Here is a 26,301-nt window from a genome sequence, read left to right as displayed (position 1 = left end):
CCGTCTCAAATTGCACAGAGGTGAAATCATTACAGATAAAAGCAAGCAGTTGTTTTGTTGGGTTGAACACTATTCAGAGCTCTACGCACAAGAAAGAAACATCGCCTGCGAATCACTGATCCAAATATCAACTCTACAGGTCATGCCAGAGCTAGATGTGGAGCCCAGTGTAGAAGAGCTAAGCAAGGCCATTGATTTGCTATCAAGTGGCAAGGCTCCTGAAAAACATGGCATCCCAGCAGAAATCCTCAAGTGTGGGAAAGACAGCCTACTACCATATCTTCATCAGCTGCTACTTAAATACTGGAAAGAGGGTGAGGTACCACAACAGCTGTGTGAAGCAAACATCATCATTTGTATAAAAATAAAGGCAAAAGGGTGACTGCAACAACTACAGGGGTATCTTGCAACTAAGTATAGCAGGAAAAGCTTTAGCAAAAGTCATCTTAGTGTGCCTACAGCAGTTGGTGAATCATGTATACCCTGAATCACAGTGCAGATTCAGGGCTGGAAGATCAACTATAGACATGATATTTTCTCTACATCAACTCCAAGAAAAGTGCATAGAGCAAAACCAACCATTGTACATTGCCTTTGTGGATCTAACCAAAGCATTCAACACAGTCAGCAGAGCAGGTCTATTTGCGAGCAACTGTCCAGTTTGACGGGTCCACTTCAGACAGTTTTGAGATGAAAATCGGAGTGAAGCAAGGATGTGTTCTTGCTCCTACACTCTTTGGAATCTTCTTTTCAGTACTCTTGAACTGTGCATTTAAGGATATGAAAGATGGAGTATATCTCCACACAAGATCAGATGGGAAACTCTTCAAGTCAAAGACCAAAGTCAAAAAGGTGATAATTAGGGAATTTCTATTTGCTGATGATGCTGCCCTCATAGATCACAATGAAGATCTATTACAAGAAGTCATGGGCTGCCTTTCAAGTACCTGTCAGGCATTTCTATCACCATCAGCATCAAGAAAACAGTTGTATTAGGACAGAGGGTTCCACAAGATCTGCCAATTACCTTAAATGCAAACCAGCTAGAAGTAGTCCAAAAGTTCAGCTATTTAGGTTCTACAGTGATCACCAACCTCTTACTGGATGAAGAACTAAATGTTCGCTTTGGAAAGGCTGCCACCACCTTGAGCAGACTAAGTAAAAGAGCACAGAACAACTCAAAGCATACTATCAAAACCAATATGCTAGTGTACCAAACTTGCGTCCTCAGGTATGGTGGGGAAACATGGACAACTTACATTCATGAGGAGAAAAAGTTTAATAGTTTCCACCTACGTTGTTTACACTGCATACTCAACACCAAATTGCAAGATAAAGTCACCAACGCAGAGGTTCTTCAAAGAGCAAATTTACCAACTGTGACAACACTGCTCAAGCAAAGATGACTGCGCTGGCTGGGCCATCTGAGTAGGTTGGAAGACGGATGCATTCGCTAGGACAGTGGTTCTCAAACTAGGGCCGCCGCTTGTTCAGGGAAAGCCCCTGGCGGGCCGGGCCAGTTTGTTTACCTGCCGTGTCTGCAGGTTTGGCTGATCATGGCTCCCACTGGCCACGGTTCACCGCTCCAGGCCAATGGGGGATATGGGAAGGGCGGCCTCCTGCAACCCCCATTGGCCTGGAGCAGTGAACCACGGCCAGTGGGAGCTGCGATCAGCCGAACCTGCAGACACGGCAGGTAAATAAACCGGCCCAGTCCGCCAGGGGCTTTCCATGAACAAGCGGCGGCCCTAGTTTGAGAACCACTGCTCTAGGACATGCCATACAGGGAACTATCAGAGGGAACAAGAACAACAGGACATCCCAAGCTTCGCTATAAAGACGCATGCAAGCGAGACATGAAGGAATTTGGAATTGATCCTGACCAATGGGAAATCTTGGCAAGTGATCATAAAAAGTGGCATCATCGTCTCCATGAGGGTATCAAAGTCCATAACAGGAGCTGGCTTGAGCCCGCAGGAAGCAAGCAGCTCCCAACCAAGATACAGACATTTGCAATAACTGCCAAAGATCATGCAAATCTTGGATTGGCCTATTCAGTCACATGAGACATTGCAAACCATCTGCATCATAGACTGCAATTCCCATGGTCTCTCGCAGACAAAAGGATGCCAACAACCATGGGGAAGTGTTTTACTTGTCATTCATTTAGATACATGGTTGCTGTGTTTCCCCAAGATGATGCTGTGTTCCCTTTCCCCCTAATGAAGTGCTCCTTTCCTCATATACAGACTCAGTGCTTGTGAGTAGGAAGAATTGCCTATTAAGGGCACCCAAGAAAGGTATTAAGTGATCTCAGAAATGCTGGCTAGGAGCTCAAGCTAGTGGGGTATTAATTTTAATAGATGAACTGAGCCCTTGTTGCTGTTGACAAAACCTAGCAGAGGGGGTTACAGTTATGATAATCTAGTCTGACCTCCTACATACCACGGGCCATAGAATTCTTGGCTCTAACCATAAATCCTGGTTGAATTAGTGCATCTCTTTTAGAAAGGCATCCAGTCTTGACTCAGATTCCAAGAACATACATACATACAATGAACAAAACCTACAGTTCCCTTTCTGATCTCAGTTATCCCATTGTAAATCCAAAGTAACTCACTAGTGTAAAGCCATTGCAGTCAACAGAGCTACTTTACAAAGGGGTACATGAAGTTGGCATGCCAAGTGCGGCTTTTGTTTATTGTATATCTGCTCTTAGCTTTTTTTTGATAAAGTGCCAAGAGCCCTTCAATGCCTACAAACAAAAACGTATTCATTTCTTTATAAAAACACTGGAAGAAAAATGGTTGAAAAAGGATCAACAAGGCTAGGTACTTAGGAAACCTTTTGTTGTTAGAAATGTGAATGATCAGAAAACATCGTATCAGAAATTACTGTCTAATTACTTTTGTTAGTTTCCATTCAGTTGCTGATGGGGTTTGCCTACAACCCATGCACCCTCTCTGTTCAGTTACAGGGGAAGAACTAGTCCAAGTAACACTCAAAGGAGAAGAAAGAATCCCTCTACCTGCACCAGGTATGTGATGGTCTCAGCCTGACTGGTTTGGTCTAACAGCCACAGCAATTCCTTTTACTAGGTTTCCAGGAAAATGTCGCTGCACATCACCTCTATGTTTTGTACATCTGTCAGCCCAAAAGGGGCTCTTGGCATTCATTTAAGCATTTTATTGAGCCACATCTACCATTGCATATGATGAATGTGTGATTCCCCATTATAAAAGACTATAAACTTTTGTTAAGAAATACCATATCAGATCATAAAGGTCATGGCAAATGTAAGACTACAATGTATTTTAGTGCTACACAGTGATCTTAGGATAATAGCATGACATTATTATGCAGTTACACATTGAGCCAGACAGCATAATAGACCAAAGGATAGGGCTGGAAACAAGGAAGACCTACGGAGTTCTAATCTTGGATTTGCCACCGAGTTGCTAGGTAGTCCACTATTGTTACTGTTTTTTATTTGTGTTGCAGTAGTACTTAGAGACCTCACCTAAGGATCAGGGCCCCATTGTGTTAAGCATTGTACATACCCATAACAGAAAGACAGAGCCTGCCCCAGAGAGCTAACAATGTAAGTTGGGCTCAACTTCTCTGGCCTTCGTTATACTGTGGAAAGGGGTTCATAAAACTTACCTACCTCACAGGATTATTATAATCATTATCTATTTGTATTGCAGAAATGCCTAGAAGCCTCAGTCTGAATCAAGGGTGAAATCTAGGTCCCCACTGAAGTCAACAGGGATTTTGCCATTTCCCTGGAGCAAAGATTTCACCCCAGACCTTTATTATTCTACATGCTGCACAGATATATATAGTAAAAAAGTCCTTGCTTCCAAAGAGCTTAGTTGATTTTCACATAGCCTAGATCCTTTGACCTTTAGGACACATTACGGAATCCATCTAGCTTCCTGGCTTTTGGGTAGGAAGGCACGCAATGAGACCAGACACTTGTTGGTAGGGTATGGTTTGGTTCACTGGGCAAGTTCTGGTTTTGTGGGGGAGGAGAGATTGCTAGGGTGTTTTTTCCCTTCCATTTATGTGCTTTAAATATGTCTCAAAGATGTTGAGAGATTTGGATAATTGCTTTTATTGCTGTTAGGTAAATCTTACAAGGTGAAAGCCCATGCTCTCACATAAGTATAAGTCGTAAAGTCAGGTGTTTAAAAATGCTGAAAATAGTTGAGAATTTAAAAATTGGACACTTAGAGACTGAAAATCCCAGTGATATTTGAACCGGGTGCTATTCTGCCCCAAAAGGGCACTCAATCATGTTTGTAGCTGCTGCTATTGCTTCACACTGACTGTGCTGATGCTTTAGGCTTCAGAGTAGCACACAGAATGATATTCCTGGAGTCTGTTATGTAGTTACAAAGAAATAAAATAACTGTTTATAAAGCACTTTGAAAATGTAAAAGATTGTGTAAGTATCATAGGGGAACCTCAAGTTTGAATGCTTGTCTGGACCTTATCCAAACACCTTGGGTCTGCAGAGATGATCTCAAACTCTTAGGAGAACTCTCTTTTTCATGGGACCTCCAGTGCTTCTATTCAGAAGCAAAGCAGCATTTAGAGTGACAGGGTATGTCTACACAACAATCTGGAGGTGTGATTGCAGCATGCATAGACGTACCTGAGTTAGTTTTAATCTAGCTAGTTTGCTAAAAATAGCAGTGAAACTGAATCAGCACAGTGCCTGAGTATAACCCTCCAGGACCATGGATACATACTCAGGTGGTTAGCTAATGCTGCTGGCTATGCTCCCATGGTTTCTCTGCTAGCTTTAGATCACATGCTGTGGTCACAACTCCTAATTGCTGTGTAGACATACCCTAAATCAGTTAACACAAATAGGGTGTTCATACCATGGATCTGTGACTATCCAGGAAAGGTTAAGACTCCCAACAAATGACAACTCCAAACACATCTTTCTTTGTACATCCTGTTTTCCAGCTCCAGTTTCTCCTCCTGACATCATTTTGAAATGGTCATTTCCTGAATCATGGAGTGGAGTGAAAAAAGGCTGGGGTGGATACAACCACAGCATTCCCGCCCCTGGTGAGGATGTCATCATCTTGCCTAGTAAGTAAGGGAATTACAGTTCTGAGTTTCTCTCAGTAACACCAAGGGTATGTCTACACTGGAAATGTTAGTCCAGTTTTAACATGTGCTAATTAACACAACTGTAGATTCCTGTGTACAGAGGACACAAACATTTGACCTTAGACTGCAGCATAAATGCATATTTGTTGGAACAAATATTGCCCCAAAAGCACAGACCTCTCTATATCTTTCTCTCACAAGCGCTCATCCACTGCACAAATATACACATGGTTCTGTGGTGGGATTATTTATTTATTTTTTTAAGTAAACTCAGATGTACCATATCACAGCTAATGCAGAATGTGTCTTTCTACTTACCTAGTGGTGTTTCACACAGGGAGCATATTTCAGCTGAGCTCCTAAGAGTGTACTGGCTTCCATTCTGCTTTCTGGTTGCCTGTCCAGCTGTTTATTTAGATCTCTAAATCCGTTTATGGATTGGGTTTCTAAGTACCATTGAGTCCATCTTTGGGTAGGTCCATACTTACCGCGTGGGTCGACGCGGTGAGTTCGACTTCTCGGAGTTCGAACTATCGTGTCTAATCAAGACGCGATAGTTCGAACTCCCCACGCGCTCCGGTCAACTCCGGAACTCCACCACTGCGAACGGCGGTGGCGGAGTCGACCTTGGAGCCGCGGAGTTCGACCCCGCCGCGTCTGGACGGGTAAGTCAGTCGAACTAAGGTAAGGTATTCGCGTAGCTGAAGTCGCGTACCTTAGTTCGACCCCCCCCCATAGTGTAGACCAGACCTTTGTCTTTGGGCTTTACCCCAAGAGTGGAGATTGGCTGAAGTGCTGATCTCATATGGCCATCTGGCTAAGGCACTTACTCTGTGTCTGTGAAGGCACAGACTTTATATGTCAGGTTGCCCAAGTCTGGGTGCCCCAGCTCCACTTCTAAGTATTGGAGATAATTAAGCTTCTTTTCTCTCAGCCTTTGCCTCTCTTCTCTTTTTAGATTGTAAGTCCTTTGTGGCAGGGACACTGTGTTATATGTATACATGTGCAGCGCCTGGGACAACGGGGCCCTGATCATGGCTAGGGCTTTGAGGCACTACAGCAAGACAAATAATATATTGTACTAATTATAATGCTGGCAGTCCTTAGACTTGTGTATCTGGGTGGTGGATGCAGGGCACCTTTCCCCCCAAACGTGGTCTGACAAAGCCTGAGTTTGCTGATCCTTCTGGAAGGCCTGTCTCAGACCTACTCTGAGGACCTGGGTTTTGTCATCTGTTTTTCTTGTGGGGGGCTGGAGGGTCTTTCTGTTGTCATTTTTTACCTCTTGGGCAAATTGAGATTATTACTTTTGCTTTTTATTTGATTGTGTCCCAGAAGTGTTTCATTGGCCCCACATATAAATGATAAATAATTAAATACCACATTATGAATGTAGTAAAAATCAGCATTAGTTGAAGAGAGAATTAGTAGTGTGAGTTGTATATGAGATGGGGGAAAGACACAGCTGCTCCCAGAACCCCCTGGCCAGACTTTTGACACAGATAATTAGGACTCTGTTCTGGCTAACACATAAGCATCTATGTATGTTTGCTTCTCTCTGGATCCCCATTGGCTACAATGTGTACAGATGCCTAGACTCCAGGTAGCCTAGCGATAGGCTAGTACACAAAATACTGACTCATCTACCTCTTTCATGAGATCGGGTTGGAGAATTCCACTGAAATTTCAAATATTGATAAAAAATCGATAAAGTTTTCCCATGTCTCCCCCTGCCCCCACAGGTTTTCAACTAACTGTAGAGCTGGTTGAAATTTTTCAAATTTTGATGAAGAAGCAGGGATTTAAAAAAAATTATAATGTTCCTCCCCTCTGTTTTTTCAAAAAACCTCTAGCAGTGACACAAAAAAATGTACAAATTATAAATAGTGACCAAATTTGTAAAAATCATGCCCTATTCAGTTACAATTCACAAACAGAAAAAGTGCTGTCTTTTCTGTTCTATGCTATCTAGGTTCTTGTATCACCCTCATCACCGTAGTGTCTGAGCGCCTTCCGGTTATGCATTGAGCAGCATGATTAACTTCTTTTCACATGTGGTTTATTCCCTCTCTCATCCCCTCCTCAGAGAGAGAATTATGTGTGCAGTGGAGTGTTTTCTTTTGGTAGGGTTTTTCCCCCCCACTGCTCTGTGTTTATGTTAGAGAAGTCAAGCAGAAGAAGTGCACCTTGCACTTGGAGTGGAAGACGGTGAGGTTTATGATGGTGCTTTGTTCCTGGAGGACTTCCTTCCAAAGTCGCGAACTGACCCTAAGAAAGATCTGTCTCCCGCACCGATGATCTTAAGCCTTATGGGAAAAAGTTCCACTGTGGCTCAGGGCAGAGCTGTTGACCAGTTTTCATCCCACAGCTTTAGGCTCTTTTAGATTCACTGGGCCCAAGCTGTTGTGCGGCCTGAAGATAAGAATGGAGACGTTACTACATTACATTACAGTACAAACATTAACTAATCCTCACAACACCTCTGTTGTGTGGTATATAAGAAAGCTGTATTATACCCATTCTTCACATGGAGAAAGTACGGCACGAAAAATAAGTGACATTCCCAAGACCAGAGAGCAACTCAATGCCAGAGCAGCGTTAGAATCCAGGAATCCTTAGTTCTGAGTCCTGCTGTTCAACTCTTTAGAACCTGCTGCTCCACAGTGGCGCAAAAACTGCCATCTCCACCCTTTAAAAACCTTATCGAATGGGGAAACCAAAGCAAAATGTTTTATAAGCAAAAAGAAACAAACAAGAGGAGTAGTTGAATGTTAGGCCATGCACAATTCAGTGCAGTGTGGTGTTAGTTTATGGAGAGCAGTTCCTTCTGTTTGCCTGCATTCCTCATGTCGTAAATAACTGTCATGTTGCTGTAGATATATAGATATAATCCCTTCTTGGGTCTCAGCCTGGTGCACAGGTACACATATTTGATTAGTGTCCAAAACCTACTCCACCCTGCTTCCCACACTTTTCCTTTATTTTAATTTAAGAACCACAAGAATAAACTCTCTAGCTTGATCTTCCTCCCAAGATGGCTGTTTTATCACTTGCCTCACCTTTACTCTCTCTTGCTTTAGAAAAGCTTCATCTTCACTCCTCCACTCCACTAGTTCCAACTGCCATGGTGACTAACTATGCAACTTCACACAGGGTCCTAAAAATCAGTTACAGGTACCAGTAGTCAAGTTGTTATTCATAGAATCATAGCGTTGGAAGAGACCTCAGGAGGTATCTAGTCCAAGCCCCTGCTCAAAGCAGGACCAATCCCAACTAAATCATCCCAGCCAGGGCTTTGTCATGCTGGGCCTTAAAAACTTCTAAGGATGGAGATTCCACCACCTCCCTAGGTAACCCATTCTGGTGCGTCACTATTCTCCTAGTGAAATAGTGTTTCCTAATATCCAACCTAAACCTCCCCCACTTCAATTTGAGACCATTGCTTCTTGTTCTGTCATCTGCCACCACTGAAAACAGCCGAGCTCCATCCTCTTTGGAATCCCCCTTCAGGTAGTTGAAGGTTGCTATCAAATCCCCCCTCACTCTTCTCTTCTGCAGACTAAATAAGTCCAGTTCCCTCAGCCTTTCCTTGTAAGTCATGTGTCCCAGCTCCCTAATAATTTTTGTTGCCCTCCACTGGACTCTCTCCAATTTGTCCACATCTTTTCTGTAGTGGGGGGCCCAAAACTGGACACAATACTCCAGATGTGGCCTCACCAGTACCGAATAGAGGGGAACAATCACTTCGGTCGATCTGCTGGCAATGCTCCTACTAATGCAGCCCAATATGCCATTAACCTTCTTTGCAACAAGGTCGCACTGTTGACTCGTATCCAGCTGCTCATCCACTGTAATCCCCAGGTCCTTTTCTGCAGAAGTCCCACTTAGCAAGGTGCTCCCCAGTCTGTAGCAGTGCATGGGATTCTTCCATCCTACATGCAGGACTGTACACTTGTCCTTGCTGAACCTCATCAAATGTCTTTTAGCCCAATCCTCCAATTTGTCTAGGTCACTCTTGACCCTATCCCTACCTTCCAGCATATCTACTCCCCGCCCCCGGCTTAGTGTCATCCGCGAACTTGCTGAGGGTGCAATTCATTCCATCGTCCAGATCATTAATGAAGATGTTGAACAAAACTGGCCCCTGGACCGACCCCCGGGGCACTCCACTTGAAACCGGCTGCCAACTAGATGTAGAGCCATCGATCACTACCCATTGAGCCTTATGATCTACCCAGCTTTCTGTCCACCTTATAGTCCATTCATCCAATCCATACTTCTTTAACTTGCTGGCAAGAATACTATGGGAGACCATATCAAAAGCTTTGCTAAAGTCAAGGTATATCACGTCCACCGCTTTCCCCATATCCACAGAGCCAGTTATCTCATCCTAGAAGGCAATCAGTTTGGTCAGGCATGACTTGCCCCTGATGAATCCATATTGACTGTTCCTGATCACCTTCCTCTTCACCAAGTGGTTCAAAATGGATTCCTTGAGGACCTGCTCCATGATTTTCCCAGGGACTGAGGTAAGGCTGACTGGTCTGTAGTTCCCAGGATTCTCCTTCTTCTCTTTTTTAAAGATGGGCACTATATTTGCCTTTTTCCAGTCATCCAGAACCTCCCTCCGAGTTTTCAAAGATAATGGCCAGTGGCTCGGCAATCACATCAGCCAACTCCCTCAGCACCCTCAGATGAGTTGCATCTGGCCCCATGGATTTGTGCATGTCCACCTTTTCTAAGTAATCCTTAACCTGTTCTTTCACCACTGTGGGCTGCTCACCTCCTCCCCATACTGTGCTACCCAGTGCAGCAGTCTGGGAGCTGACCTTGTCTGTGAAGATTGAAGCAAAAAAAGCATTGAGTACTTTAGCTTTTTCCACATCATCTGTCACTAGGTTGCACATTCAGTAAGGGTTCCACATTTTTCCCGACCTTCTTCTTGTTACTTACATACCTGTAGAAACCCTTCTTGTTACCTTTCACATCCCTTGCTAGCTGCAACTCTAATTGTGCTTTGGACTTCCTGATTACATCCCTGCATGCTCAAGCAATATCTTTATACTCCTTCCTAGTCATCTGTCCAAGTTTCCATTACTTGTAAGCTCTGTTTTTGTGTTTACTGAAGATTTCACTGTTAAGCCAAGCTGGTCGCCTGCCATATTTGCTATTTTTTCAGCACACTGGGATGATTTGTTCCTGCATCCTCAATAAGGTGTCTTTAAAATACAGCCAGCTCTCCTGGACTCCTTCCCCCCTCACATTAGCCTCCCAGGGACCCTGCCCATCAGTGCCCTGAGGGAGTCAAACTCTGCTTTTCTGAAGTCCAGGGTCCGTATTCTGCTGCTCTCTGTTCCTCCTTTTGTCAGGATCCTGAACTCAACCATCTCATGGTCACTGATGCCCAGGTTCCCACCCACTTCTATTTCCCCTACCAATTCCTCTCTGTTTGTGAGCAGCAGGTCAAGAGGAGCACGGCCCCTGGTTGGTTCCTCCAGCACTTGCACCAGGAAGGTGTCCCCAACAATCTCCAAAAACTTCCTGGATTGTCTGTGCCCTGCTGTATTGCTCTCCCAGCAGATGTCAGGGTGATTGAAGTCCCCCATGAGAACCATTCTTTGGTTTTAGTCCAAAAGGATATAAATGAACTCCAGTCTAGAAGAGAAACAACCTTTACTGATCATCTAAAATGCCTGCATGGGGTGGATTTCACCTGTAATGATAACTTTAGTGGTACTACTAATGCAAGGGTAGCTCACTGGTGAGTCTGTGTGTTACGGATCCCCTTCTATGCCCGAGTCACAGAGGACATGAGGCTGTTACAGTCCCAGAGGGAATTCTTTGGCATGAGAGAAAAGATGGTCTAGTGGTTAGGATGCTGACCTAGGTCTTAGAAAACCTGGGTCCAATTGCTTGTTCCACCATTGACTTTCTGTGTAGTCTAGGGCAAGTTGCTTAGGCTCTCTGTGCCTCTGTTCCCAATGTGGATAGTAGCACTTCCCTTTGTTACAGGAGTGTTGTGAAACCAAGTCCATTAACAATTATGAGTTGCTGTGGTGATCGAGGCTATGTAAATAGATTGGCTTGAGTTGTATCAGCTCATTAGTTTACCTCTTTCAGTTTCTGGTGTTTTAGCCAAGATAGTGGTCATCACATAAGGACTAATCACATGAATAAGGCTTGCAAATCAGGTTCATTGCCTAAACTGGGACTCCCACATTTAAAAACCAATTGCACAACTTTGAAAAGCATGAATGGTGAGTTGATTCATACCGTTCCATCAGCAAACAGCAGCTGTCTTCATTCCAGGCCAGATCATGGAATGCATTAGCCCCTCAAGTGCTCAGATTTTCAGTGCTTTGGTTGATGGTTTTTCAGTATGACACACTCCTGACACATTGCATATTGGGTGGAAGGAGAACGTGTTATAATTCTGGGCAATGGAATGTTGGTTTGAAAGGTCTAGATGTGATATGTAGCCCCTGGCCTTTTTTTCTTTTTTTCTTTTTTTAGTGGTGGAATCCACTCTGTTATTCATTTTCTGATTTTGATTTTCTTTGAACTTTTTCTGTTTGAAGAGATGAATGCTGGAGTACTGTCTCTCATATAATAGCTTGTCTGTTGTGCCTGATTTCCATTCAATGGCATGCTATGGTGTTTTATATAGCAATGGGGTTGATCAAAGGCATTTTATGTCATTGCTGGAGTCATTAGTGAATTCTCAGCATTGAATGCCCAAACATTAAGGCTGTGAGATTTTGTCTTCAGGAAGTACACATAAAATGAAAGGTAGCCCTCTTAGATTTGAATTATTTTCTTAATGCAGTTGCTTGTGGCGAGGTGAATTTCTTGGGGGAAGGGAGAAAACAAATACAGTTTTTCCTTTGTCTGGAGATAAATTTCGTTGAGCCGTCTGACCTAAAGTCGCTGATCTTAGGCACTGACTAGTTACCTCACTGTGTAATCTGCAGAGCTGCTCATATGAGGCAGTTAGGTATGTGCGCAAGGAATATATCACATGTGGTAACCGTCTTCTATCCATCAGTTCCTTTTTCTCCTCATGTGTGGAAGGAGATTAACTCTACAATGGAGCCCCCTGCTGTTTCTGCAGAATATATTTCGGTCTCCTCACACATCCATTGAACATGCATCAATTTTGCCCTCCGTTGCACCCGTGACACCACATCAGGTCTGCACAGGTGTCTTGGAGGGTCAGAATTTCTCCCTCCCATTATTATTCTAGGGTCACATGCTTGAAGCTCTAGTTACAGAGCAATCAGTGTTTCATTTATAAGCCCTTATTTCTAAGGATGAGCAACTCAGCAAAAAAATTTGTTCCAGGCTTAAACTTGACATATAAATGTTATGCCTAGAAGCACTCTTCCTTCTTCTTGTAAAAATGTTTCACTCTATGTTTGATTAATATACTTACGGCCTTTGTCAACCGCAGCATTTTATCATATTCTTGAGCAGTGATTTCCTAATACAAGCCTTTCCCACAATATCATTTTAACAATATCTCCCCCCTTATTCTCTTCCCCTCTGCCTGTTTCACTCGGTATTGCATTTTTTCCTACTGATTATGACAGTTAGCTCTTCAGGGAATGGGACTCTGTCCCTTATATAAAGGGCCTTGAACACAGTTGTTTTGCCATCCCAGTTAAAATTTTCTCAAGTTGTGAGCCTCTGCTCACAAGCTCAGTAGAGACTTATTCCAGTTTGGCAGCTAAATTCACTGACGATTTCATCCATGCTGAGCATGCTCCAGCCCAGGGCTGCATGGACTGAACATGACTTTCAGTGCAATTGCTCGTCCGGGCAGGGAGGGACTGCCGTGGTTGCAGGCACAGGAACTGAGAGCAGAGAGACCTCTCCTGCCTTCTCAAGGCTCTTCCTGATAATGCCCAGGCAGCAAGGAGGAAACAACAGGATGTGACTGTGAGGGAATGAAGGGTGGGAATGAGGAAAAAAGAGGGGGAAGGAAATCAGAAAGTTGTTGGGATATAGGAGCAGAGGGGGGTCAGGAGCTGGGGTTGGATGGGAGCTGAGGGGGATGGAGATGAGCTGGGATTGGGTGGAGGTCAGATTGGAGCAGAGAGGGAGAGGCGCAGGGTGGGAGTTTGATGGAAGCAGAGTGGGATGGGAAGGAACTGGGGTGGGGTGGAAGATGGAAGGAAGCAGAGGGACAGGGGTCAGGATCTGTGGTGGGGTGGAGGTTCGATGCGAGCAGAGGGACGGGGTCAGGAGCTGGAGTGCGGTGCAGGTTGCATAGGAGCAGAGCGGGAGGGGTCAGGAACTGGGGTGGAGGTTGGATGGGAGCAAGTGGGGCGGGGTTAGGAGCTGGGGTGGAGTGGAGGTTGGACGGAAGCAGAGGAGGATGGGGAGGAGCTGGGGTGGGGTAGAGGTTGGACAAGAGCAGAGGGGGGAGGAGTCAGGATGTGATGTCAGTTTGCCGGCAAGTTAAAGTAGTATGGGCTGGATGAAGGGACTATACGATGGATAGAAAGCTGTCTAGATCATCGGGCTCAACGGGTAGTGATCAATGTCTGCATGTCTAGTTGGCAGCCGATATCAAGGAGAGTGCCCCAAGGGTTAGTCCCTGGCTGGGATGATTTAGTTGGGGATTGGTCCTGCTTTGAGCAGGTGGTTGGACTAGATGATCTCCTGAGGGCTCTTCCAACCCTGATATTCTATGATTCTATGATGTGGGGTGGAGGTTGGATGGGAGAAGAGGGGGAGGGGTCAGGAGCTGGGGTGGGGTGGATATTGGATGGGAGCAGAGGGGGAGGGGTCAGAAGGTGGGATGGGGAGGAGGTGGAATGGGAGTGGAGGGCAAGTAGAGGCAGTAACTAGAGGGGTAGATAGGAATTCAAGGGTGTGGGTCAAGATTCAGTGGATTGGGGGTTGTGTAGTAGCAGGGAGGAGTCAGGAGCTGGTGAGTGCATAGGAGGAGAGAAAGATGGGGTCAGACTTTGGGGCCCAGTGTTACATGAGATTGCAACCATTACAGAATGCTCCCCTCCAGAACCTGGAATTGGATCCAGTAACCCTGAGTTTCACCATTCTCTGTTGTCAGCAAGTTGCTGTGAAATACTCAAAGTGTGTATCTCATGCTTGTCTAGTGGCTGGTTCACATGCAAGATAACAGCCTACTACTGCTACTAGTTACTCCATTGGCTCAATTTATAGACAATTTGTTGTGGGCCTCAAGGTCTGACCTCTGCTCATGACCCAAGTTGGGGTCAATATGAGTCCACATGACTGAATTTTTTATTTCAGTTTGTTTTAAATTAGAAAGAAAAAAAAGCAAAAAAACCTACATTTAAAGAACATTAAGGTTGTAAAGTCAAAAACACAAAAGTTAGGAAATGTCAGAATTTACCTGAATAAGGACAGAGTAGATACCTCTGGGCAGTTTGCAAATATAATGAAAACCGATAAAGTTGGTGTTGCCTTGAAAAATATAAAGCCTTTCATCTCTTTTAGTGAGAGACGCCACAGTTGAGGAGGAAAAGATAATGTCCATTTAGCCCTTTTTCATGTGACACACAATTAGCTTGTGGAACTCATTGCCACAATATATTATCGAGGCTAAGAGTTTAGCAGGATTCAAATATAGATTAGACATATCCCAATGAATGACAAGAGTATCCTAAAAAAACCCACAGCATTTTTGAAAGGGTTTAATAAACCTCTGTGCTAAAGGCTTAAGCCGATCTCTAATTATTGGAAGCAATGAAACTTCGCTGAGGACTGGTTACCCTGTCATTGCCTGCTGGAGCATCTTAGTGGTACAAAATACCAACGTTTTCATGGCGCCCTCTGTTGAGAAAGCATTTTCATTTGTCCAGGAGCGTCCCCTGATGCAGAGATAACTGGTCACAGCATGTTGCACCACAGGTGCCAGCTTCTAATTTTCTCAGAGGATGCTCAACTCCCACTCAGCCTCAGGCCCTGCCCCAGCTCTACCCCTTCCCCCAAACCTCTATACCTGGCCCGCCTATTCCCGCCCTGCTCCACCCCTGGCCCTGCCCCCACTCCACCCCTTTCCCCACGGCCCCACCCCCACTCTGCCTCTTTCCGCCCCCTCCCCAAGCATGCCCAATCCTGCTCCTCCCCATCCCTTCCCAGCACTTCCTGCACACTGTGGACTCGGCGCCTATGTCTCACCTATGTCACATCCAGAAGCCAATTGTGAAAACCACAATTAAAGGCCCTGAACCAACTTTCTCTAAAGTCTACTGAAAGACTCCCATTGACTTTAAGGGGAATTCAGCTCTGTGCTGTGGGCTAGTGCAAGATTTACGCAGATTTTAAGTCCCTCTGACTACCGTATAGGATGGATACACAGCACAACCAGTGAAAAAGTAGTGGAGATTATTGGAACCCAGAAAACACTAGTCAGAGATATTATCAAAAGAAAGGTTAGATGTGCTGGGCACATTTTAAGGGGTTCAGTGAGCAAAGCATGTTTACAGGGACTGGAAGGGACAGTTGATGGCAGAAGATCATGAGGAAGAAAATGGATGGATGAGGGATGCTGTGTTATCTTGGGTGGATCAAAAAGGATTATTCATCCACAAAGAGATTAGCAGAGGATCATACAGAATGGGATACCATGGTTGCAATACTCCAGTAATGCAGATGCCACATAAGAAGATGACTACTCCCTACTTTGAATGCTTTAGTGGTACATAAATGCTGCACAGTCTATCTGCTGGCATCTTTATAAAGAAATTGTGCTATGGTGGGATATTCAGAAGTGCTCATTATTATTACAGTAACACCTAAAAGTCCCACCCAAGACGACTTGTGTTATGCGATGTACAAACACAGAATAAGAGACAGTCCCGATCTCAGAAAGTTGACACTGACAAGCAGAGGGAGGGGTGAAATGACAGTCAAATCTTTCATCTGCTGCAGTGAGACACAACACAGTTGAGGAGGAAAAACAAGATTACACAGGAGACCAGTGGCAGAGCAAGTGATAGACCATGGGTCTCCTGAGTCCAAGCGCAGTGCCCTGTAGTGGAACACACTGCCTCTCTACTGTTACTTTATCTGCTCCTATTGGAGTCAATACCAAAACTTCCATTATCTTCAATGGCAACAGCCTTAGGCGAGTGCTGAACACTTCTGAAAATCCCACCATTAATTACTGATTGCTTGTGTCAGCAAGGTGGGTAAATTCCAACATACGTCTGCCATGTGAGACATGTTTGAACATTGTTTTACTGTTTCACTTTATTGATTCATATTTTCTTGGGTGTAATAAAAAAGTGATGCGGGTGGTTTTTAGCCTCTGTTTCAAAATTTGTTTTACTGAACTGAATGATTAAGTATCACTTACACAGTTAGATTTAACATAGACCCAGATTCAACAAACCCATTAGCATGTGCTTAAATTTAATTCAAGTCCATTGGACTTAAACATATGCTTAAGTATTTTGTTGAACAGGGATGATTTAAGACTGTGCTTCAAGTTGAAGTCAATAGGACTTAAGCATGACAGAACAAGGAGTAATGGTCTCAAGTTGCAGTGGGGGAGGTTTAGGTTGGATATTAGGAAAAACTTTTTCACTAGGAGGGTGGCGAAACACTGGACTGGGTTACCTAGGGAGGTGGTGGAATCTCCTTTCTTAGAAGTTTTTAAGGTGAGGCTTGACAAAGTCCTGGCTGGGATGATTTAATCGGGGATTGGCCCTGCTTTGAGCAGGGGGTTGGACTAGATGACCTCCAGAGGTCCCTTCTAACCCTGATATTCTATGTTGTTGTTATTTATTATTTGTGTTGCCATGCAGGGGCCTCATTGTGGTAGGTGCTGTACAAACACAGAACAAACAGACTGTTACACCCAAAGAATGTTTACAATCTAAGTAGATTGGTAGGTTCATAGGCAGAAGGGACCACTGTGATCATCTAGTCAGACTCCTGTATAACACAGGGCATAGAACTTCTCCTAAAGGATCTCTTTTAGAAAAATATCCATCACTTATTTAAAAAATGGCCAGTGGTGAGAACATCATGACCCATGGTAAGTTGTTCCAATAGTTAATTACTCTCATTATTCAAAATTTACACCTTATTTCCAGTTTGAATTTGTCAAACAAAATTTGAAGTTAAGCACATGCTTAAGTGGCCATGATCTCTAAAGCTTTACTCTCATTTTCCATCTTCATATCACAGTGTCAGTATATTGACATTGCTCTCTCTTTCTCTCTCTCCTTTTTTTTTTTCAGACAGGACCATCCTGGTGGATACAACTCTTCCTCCTCTGAGAGGTCTCTATATATTGGGGACTCTGGAATTCCCAGTCAACTCCAGCAATGTCCTTAGTGTCACCTGTATAGTGGTTGCAGGTGGTGAACTGAAAGTGGGTAAGAGAGAAATAATGACCAGACGATGTTCTTGAAGCTAGGATTTCGTTTTATTTGTTGATTAAAAAAACAAACAAAGAAGAATGAACAACAAATACTATAAGGTCGTTCGTGGTGATGCTAGGCCTGATAATCAAACAGGTCATCGCTTCTTCTGCAATGCATACAAGAAAAAGGCCATTTTAGAATGGGTAGGGTGAGGAGATAATCTAATACAGCTGAGGCATACTTAAGAATTAAATGTACATAAGTAGTGAAAAGCTGGTCCCATTGAAGTCACTCGTAAAACTCCCACTGATTTCACTGGGGCCAGGATTTTACTCAATGTGTATAAAACCCAGGCATGTGGATTGTATCTGTCTCCCTGCACTTCATATGGCACTTGTTTTCTTGGATTGTAAGTGCTTCAGGGCAGAGACTGAGTTATGCTGGATGTGGGAGCAGTCCCTAACATTGTGTGCTTAAAGTTGAAGTCAATAGCACTTAAGCAAGTGGCATGGAGGGCCTTTAACACCAACTCAAGAAGGCAACTAAGTATTCCCCCAAGGCATAGAAATCCTGATCTGACATAAAACTGGCCTAGCTGGATGTTCTGCCAATACCTCAGAACAGAGAGGTGTCAGGGACTCTTGGGGAATATAGCATAGGGTGCTAGTTCTTATGCCAAAAGTGTCCCCAATGTCACTGGGTCTATTTCCTACAAGTCACAATGAAGAAACCAGTGGCTTTCCCCAGAAAAGTAATTACTCCCATAATTCTCTTCAAACATGAAGCTGCATAAAGCCAGGAATTTTATTTACTTACAGGAATCCTTTGGATGCTCAGATAAGTGTGTTGGTCACTCCCCGACCTTTCTCAAGATTGGTTTTATGAACTTTAAAACAATAATTTATTTGAGTAATCACATTCCCGCGAAGTCCACCTTGGGATTTCTTTGTTGTTAATCTCAGGGGACTGGCTAGTTAATACAGCTTTAGCAAACGAGATATTGTATTGCCTTGAGTTTTGCTTTGAAAAAAGTCTTTACAGATAACAGTGGAGGTCAGTGTATCTTTACATATTCTTAACAGTTTATTGTTTCCACCTTTTTGCAGTTTAAATGTATATATTAGGAAAATAAGTGTGCTCTGCTGCCTAAAATCACTTATTTAGACATATTGATGTGCTGCATTGCTACATAACCCCCCCTTAAGCATATAGCCATGAAGTAATGCTGGCATTGATAGCCAAACAGGTAGCTAGCTACACCTGTAGATTCTCTGGACAGCATCTTCTGGAGACAGTTTCCTGTTCCAGTTTCTGCTATAAAGGGGTAGCTGGATACAAATTCTTCACATTGCCGACAGTGTTCTCTACTGGCTTTTACACTTGGCTGTAAAAACAGGAGAGGATACCACCCTCCCCCTACTCTTCCCACGTGTTCTAGGCCTGAAGGCAGCTTCTTGGAGCCCATCTGTCCAATCATGTGTATTCCATGCCCAAAGGAAGGTTTTTCAGCCCATCTGTCCTATTCTACCACACCCTAAAGAAATCCTGACACAAAACAGATAATGAGACAGTTTAGTAAACAGAGTTAATAGATGTGGACATCAGCACTGAGTGATGCCAAAGTAGGCTCTGAGATTGACACCATCTGATCCACATACCAACACACTCTCTCCAGTGTAACTTCTCAGTGTCCTGCTTCCAGTTCAGCCATTATTGACTAAATATCATTGACTCTGTTTTACAGATAGGGAAGCTGACGCACAGAGGGTATGTCTACGCTGCAGTTAGACACCTGCAACTGACCTGGGCCAGCAGATTCGGGCTCGAGGGGCTCAGGCTCGTGGAGTTGTTTAATTGCAGTGTAGACATTCGGGTCCTAGAGCCAGGGCTCCAGCCTGAGCCTGAATGTCTACACCACAATTAAACAGCCTCTTATCCTGAGTCCTGCAAGCCCAGGTCAGCTGGGTGTAGACATACCTAGAGTGGCTACATGACTTGCCCAGGCTGTACACACATTCTAGGGCAGAGCCAGGAATAGGATCTCAGGCCCAGATTTCCTAGTTCTCAGTCTGGCATATTTAACCTCAGGATCATAATTCTGTAGTCTATTAGGTAAAACTTACTTGAACTTTGCTGTATGGGGGAGGGAGAGCTCAGTGGTTTGAGCATTGGCCTGCTAAACCCCAGGTTGTGAGCTCAATCCTTGAGGGGGCTATTTAGGGATCTGGGGCACAAACAAACAAACAAAAAAAACTTGTCAGGGACAGTACTTGGTCCTCTTAGTGAAGGCAGAGGACTGGACTCAATGACCTTTCAAGGTCAACTTCCAGTTCTATGAGATAGGTAAATCTCCATATATAATTATTATTTACATTAGCACACTGGTTCTTTTATTTGGGAGAAGGTTGATTAAAGCACAGGAGTGAGAATAGGACTACAGGTAGGAGAAATATTCTTTGCAAGAAAAAAAAGGAAGATTTCAGAGTTTCTGAAACGTCAACGATATCCCAACAATTATGGCAAAACTTTAGTTTGAAACGAAACAGGGATGTGAATTTTAGATGAGTCCATGCCCCCTAGAGGCTACATGGCACAAGGAGATGCATGTCAGGGCTAAGAGCACAGAACTCCTGAGACATCTCTGATGGACCTTACTAAAATTTTGCATTTATGTACAGTGTAATCCACTGGTCAGTGTGTGCTATGAGTCCCCTCTGTACCTGATTCATGGGGGATATAATCTGTTACAACTCCCAGCTATTGGGCTTATTTAGACCTGTAGCTCTGGATTTCCTGGTTCAATGGTGGTTACAATCATACTTTAGAAGCATTGTTTAGTTACACCTTACAGCCTCCATGTGGTATGAAGTAGGAAATTATCATCATTCCTAGTTTGAAGCTGGGGGAATTGAGGCTCAGCGAAGTGAGGTGACTTGCAAATAGCACTAGCATGTCAGTGTCAGAAGGAGACACTAAAAAATGTTGGCCTCAACTTCTCAGCAGTTTCTGCTAGGTTTCACTTTGGTATTACTGAGTTCATTTTGACCCAAAACTCAGGCAGGATTGAGGTTAAAATCTCAGTGGAATGAAACTGAAAAAAAATTGTGAATTGCACTGCTGAGCAAAGCCACCAGGTTTCACACATCTCTGATAAGGAAGCACCAAAATGCTAAAGTTATTTTCTTCATGATGGGCCCATTGAAATCCTTTTTGAACTCTGTAGTACTCAGCCGTTCATTACTGGCAGACTATCTGGTTTTGCCTGTCACACCAGAGTAAAACATGGCAACACCACTCACTGAATAATTACCCAGTTAGACGTTTTTAGTCTCAGACTTGTCACACATTGTCTTGGCTCTAGTGATGGCTGCTTGTCAGTCTTGTCTCTCATTCTGGGCAAGATGCCGAAGGTCATTATTAACTCATGACTTGACTGCCTGAAGATGAAGTACCAGACGTTTCTGAAGTCTCTGTTGCTTTTGGTGTGAAAGCCGTAATGCACCAACTTCCATATTATTTATATAATTGGAAAAAATCAAATCGAGTAATATCCCTCTTTATTGTCTTCCCAATTGGCACTTGGCAAAGGCTCATGGGCTGATTAGGCAATAAGACATGTCAGACCATGTGATATAGCTGATTAGCACCCAGCCTCCAGGGTGTAGTCAGGACATCTAAGGGATGCATGACTCAGCTCTACTGCATAGACAGTCTTGAAGTTCTCAAACTTCTCTGTAGTGTGGACCATGAGAGATTGTCTCATGAGCCCACTTCCCAGCCCATGTGCAGTCATGTAATATCCTTGTGGTAACTAGGGCAGTTGCTTACATAGAGAAGAAATAGTAAGAAACTATTTAATGCATTTCTAACTCATGTTAATATGATGAGTGTTTTATCCCTTTTGGTGGGAAAAAAAAGCTAATAACACGATCTGCTGCCATTCTGTAGTTCATCTCCCCCCTTCCCTCACCTTTAGTCCTTGCTTTCCCCTGTCACTTAATTCCTTTCCTCCTGGGCACACTGCCTGGCCATCTCATTTCCTTCTTTTATGTTCCCCTGGATATTCATCTCCCACTAGCAGCTGGCAGCTCCAGTCCCACTGGTGACACTGGTCCATGGAGGAAATTTTTTTATAGAATTGTAGGACTGGAAGGGACCTTGAGAGGTCAACTAGTCCAGTCCCCTGCACTCATGGCAGGACTAAGTATTATCTAGACCATCCCTGACAGGTGCTTGTCTAACCTGCCCTTAAAAATCTCCAATGTCAGAGATTCCACAACCTCCCTAGCAGTCCTTAACTACCCTGACAGTTAGGAAGTTTTAACTAATGTCCAACCTAAACCTCCCTTGCTGCAATTTAAGCCCATTAAGCCTCAGAGGTTAAGAACAATTCTTCTCCCTTCTCCTTGTAACAACCTTTGATGTACTTGAGAACTGTTATCATGTCCCCTCTCAGTCTTCTTTTCTCCAGACTAAACTAACCAAATTTTTTTCAATCTTCCTCATAGGGTCATGTTTTCTAGACCTTTAAAATCATTTTTGTTGCTCTTCTCTGGACTTTCTCCAATTTGTCCACATCTTTTCTGAAATGTGCCCCCTACCCCGCCGAACTGGACACAATACTCCAGTTGAGGCCTAATCAGCACGGAGAAGAGCGGAAGAATGACTTCTCGTGTCTTGCTCACAACACTCCTGCAAATACATCCCAGAATGATGTTTGCTTTTTTTTTTTTTGCAACAGTGTTTCACTGTTGACGCATATTTAGCTTGTGATCTACTATGACCCCCAGACCCTTTTCTGCAGTACTCCTTCCTAGGCAGTCATTTCCCATTTTGTAGGTGTGCAACTGATAGATTGTCACTTCCTAAGTGGAGTCCTTTGCATATGTCCTCATTGAATTTGTTTCATCTCCTTCTCTTAGGTAGCAGCAGCCCCTACTCGAGGCAGCTGTCTGGCTCCTCCCTGTTTTCAACTGTTTTTTTCAGGCTTCTGGGCTCTTCTTTACGGTGAAGAGCCTGGACACCTGATGAAGCAACTGAGTGACAAGTCAACTCCCTGTTGACCACCCATAAATATTCTGCAGACTGAGTGTCCAAGGACCAGAATTCAGGAAAAGCTGACCCAATAGATTCCAAGAAGGCTTGGGTTCAGATAATACACCAAACTGACAGGTGTGGCCGCTACACTTAATTCTGCAAAATTTTCTTGCCCATGGAAAGCAAAAAGTTCTAAGCACCAGAGGTTACTTGGTTTCTTTGTACAACCACTGCAGTGAAGCAGTGCTGCAAAGAAAAGGGAGACACCAACAATTCTGGGCAATAATTGCTTATTATGGAAAACAAAACAATGTGAGCAATCACACTGAAACGTGATAACAATAGAAAGTACCGCTGGAGCCAAAAGGCAAAACAAGGTCCAGGTAGCAGTTTGGAAATAGGCCCAAGAGAGAGTGCAATTGGCTTTTTCTCTGCTCAGCCCTGTGCTGTTTTAAGCAGATTTTCCATAGCAAGGATTCTTTCCTGCACATTTCAGCCAGGCTTTTACACGAGTTTAGCTTGACCCTTGCTACCATCCACATAGTAAAGTCTCTGACCTGAATTAGGAGGCGCTTTGAGCTACCTTACCCAGAGGGGAGGACGGGTTCGAATCGGGGCTCTGCTTTCACCTGGGGCTGGAACCTGCCAACATCACAGTGAGGACCCAAGCAAAATCACCTGAGAGCTGATAATCCTCCAATGCCCTTCCCGCAAGTACCCCAAAGGACTGACCAGTTCTCCCACCACTGACTGGGAAAGAATCCTAGAGCATCTCCTCACAAAGAATCATGGGATATGTCCCATCCCACATGGGCAAGTGCAAAAACACTGAGGATACATTTCCACTAGGTATTCACACCAGTTACTGGTAGTCTCAGCAAAGAGGCCAAGGATTGACTGGACCATGAAAGAATGACTTCTCTCCTTGCTCTAGAGGAAGGACCAGCAGCAAAGGTATGAGATGCATTAGCTATAGAGTGAAGGAAGATTGTGCTTCCTGTACTGCACCTGTTCAGGTGATATATTGAAGACTTAAATCTCCAGAAATGTCAGTCTGGCACTGCTAGGGAACCTTGAATTTGCTAATTATTTCATTTATTTATTTTTAAAGCCTCTTAAAGAGGAATGTTTCTTTAGGATACAAAGTTTTCTCTCTTTCTCATTCGTGTGTGTATATATATATATATATCACCAAATTTTTAAATATGAAAAGAACATCACAGGCTGGCTAATTTTTCACAGATTTTTTTTTTATTCTACATCTGCTGTGGTTTTGTGTTGCATAATTGATTTAATCTCTAATTTTAGAGGAACGCTGAACTCTTTTACTGGACTCTGCGTATATTTCTCTAGGGCACAAATTGTCCTACTTTTTCCTCCCTTGTATCTGTTTAGTGCCAGGCCATTTTCTTCTGAGACTGTAAACTACCCTTGGTGAAATAAATGAAGTCACAGTTGGAATACGGTTTACTGTACAGACTTATCACCACAAGATAAGAACATCACACTCCAAAATTTTCTGAACATTTTCCTCTCTTCTGCTCTATTAACATCTTTATGTTGGCCAGGAAGAGCATTTTACTGGGTGTGGTTTAGAACTGATGATATTACACCTGAAAAGAAAGCATGTGGGTGGAGGAAGGAAAATGATGGTCCAGTGGTTAAAAGTGCTTAGTAAAGACTTCAGAGACTCAGGTTCAATTCCCAGGTCTGCCTTTGACATCCTATGTGACCTTGAGGAAGCTACTTAGTTTCTGTATGCCACAGTTCCCCATCTGACTGTATCTGTCTACTTCCCTGGGGTATCATGAGATGCTCAAATACTATGCTAATGGGGGTTATATAAGTACCAGAGGCATAAACTCATCAGATAACTTCATGAGAGTCACATGTCTTTACTGGTAGGTCACAGATACCAAGTACCTCTATCTTCAATATCAAGGGATAGCCATGTTAGTCTGTATCCACAAAAACAACAAGGAGTCCAGTGGCATCTTAAAGACAAATTTATTCAGGTATAAGCTTTCATGGGTAAAAAAAAAACACCTCCCTGAAAAAACTGCATCTGAAGAAGTGAGTTTTTTTACCCACAAAAGCTTATGCCCAAATAAATCTGTTACTCTTTAAGGTGCCACCAGATTCCTTGTTGTTTCTATATCCAATGGGAGTTGTGAGTGCTCAAGACATCTGAAAATAAGGACTTAAGTGCCAAAAGTGTTGGCGAGGGGTCATGCTAAGTTTGATAATAATGAGTTAGTGGGAGGAGTAGAAATACATATCTCTCTCATCCTGGTCCTAATCACTAGGCAACACTGCCTATATATGTATTTAGCTTTTGTAGAACAAACTCTTTTTGCTTAATTGATATGCATTGCATGGGAGATAAACTACAACGCATGCTACATGGTTTATTCTCTTTCATTTTAATTTGCATGATAAATCTGGCAGTGCTGGACATAAATTGGTTTCAAGAACATATTTTTATAGAACTGGTTAAAGTATTTACAGCTTCTAATATTTTGCTACTTCTCAGACAGAGACTTTCTCTGTTAGCTCACACATTTGGACCTTGGTGTGGAATTTCATTGTAACTATGGGATACAGAGGGCTAGTAAGTGTTCTCAGTATTCTTAATGAGGTTTCAATGTATTATGTGTGGGCTTCATGAATTATCAAGCCTTACCAGTTTAGTTTTAGTGTATATAGGCTATTTTCAAGAGCCTCTAACTTTAAACATGGGTACATAACCCATGGATAAAGTCTGTTTTATAGCTCAATTTCAGCAAAGCACTTCAGCATATGCTTAATCACAGTGAAGTCAATGTGAAGTTCAAGTTAAGCACGTGCTTAAATGCTCTGATGACTAAATATGAACATAAGCACATTCTTAAAGTTCATAGATTCCAAGGTCAGAAGGTTTCAGAGGGGTAGCCATGTTAGTCTGTATCAGAAAAACAACGAGGAGTCCTTGTGGCACCTTAGAGACTAACAAATTTATTTGGGCATAAGCTTTTGTGGGCTAGAACCCACTTCATCGGATGCATGAAGTGAAAAATACAGGAGCAGGTATAAACGCATGAAAGAATGGGGGTTGCTTTACCAAGTGTGAGGTCAGTCTAACAAGATACATCAATTAACAGCAGGATACCAAGGGAGGAAAAATAAATTTTGAAACGGTAAGAGAGTGGCCCATTACAGACAGTTGACAAGAAGGTGTGAGTAACAGTAGAGAGAAATTAGTATTGGGGAAATTAAGTTTAGGTTTTGTAATGACCCAACCACTCCCAGTCTTTATTCAGGCCTAATCTGTTGGTATCCAGTTTGCAGATTCATTCCATTTCTGCAGCTTCACATTGGAGTCTGTTTCTGAAGTTTTGTTGTTGAAGAATTGCCACTTTTAGGTCTGTTATTGAGTGACCAGAGAGATTGAAGTGTTCTACTACTGGTTTTTTAATGTTATGATTCCTGATGTCAGATTTGTGTCCATTTATTCTTTTGCATAGAGACTGTCCGGTTTGGCCAATGTACACAGCAGAGGGACATTGATGGCACATGATGGCATATATCACATTGGTAGATGTGCAGGTGAATGAGCCCCGGATGGTGTGGCTGATGTGGTTAGGTCCTATGATGGTGTCCCTTGAATAGATATGTGGACAGGGTTGGCACTGGGGTTTGTAGCAGGGTTTGGTTCCTGGGTTGGTGTTTTTGTTGTGTGGTGTGTAGTTGCTGGTATTTGCTTCAGGTTGGGGGGGCTGTCTGTAGGTGG

The 26,301-nt window shown here is 43.4% G+C and overlaps 1 protein-coding gene across 1 annotated transcript in view; it reads left to right on the top strand.

The window, feature by feature from the left end:
• PKHD1 (PKHD1 ciliary IPT domain containing fibrocystin/polyductin) overlaps positions 1-26,301 on the top strand; it is a 306,693-nt gene that overhangs the window by 177,234 nt on the left and 103,158 nt on the right. Inside the window, exons 30-32 of the mRNA XM_039532757.1 lie at positions 2,972-3,037; positions 4,981-5,109; positions 17,370-17,507. Coding sequence (XP_039388691.1) covers positions 2,972-3,037; positions 4,981-5,109; positions 17,370-17,507 — 333 coding nt within the window. The remainder of the gene's footprint in view (positions 1-2,971; positions 3,038-4,980; positions 5,110-17,369; positions 17,508-26,301) is intronic.

This window comes from Mauremys reevesii, linkage group 3, assembly GCF_016161935.1.
Source record: "Mauremys reevesii isolate NIE-2019 linkage group 3, ASM1616193v1, whole genome shotgun sequence".
Taxonomy (NCBI): domain Eukaryota; kingdom Metazoa; phylum Chordata; order Testudines; family Geoemydidae; genus Mauremys; species Mauremys reevesii.
The sequence above is the reverse complement of the archived record's forward strand: the minus strand, read 5'-3'. Positions and strand labels throughout refer to the sequence as shown.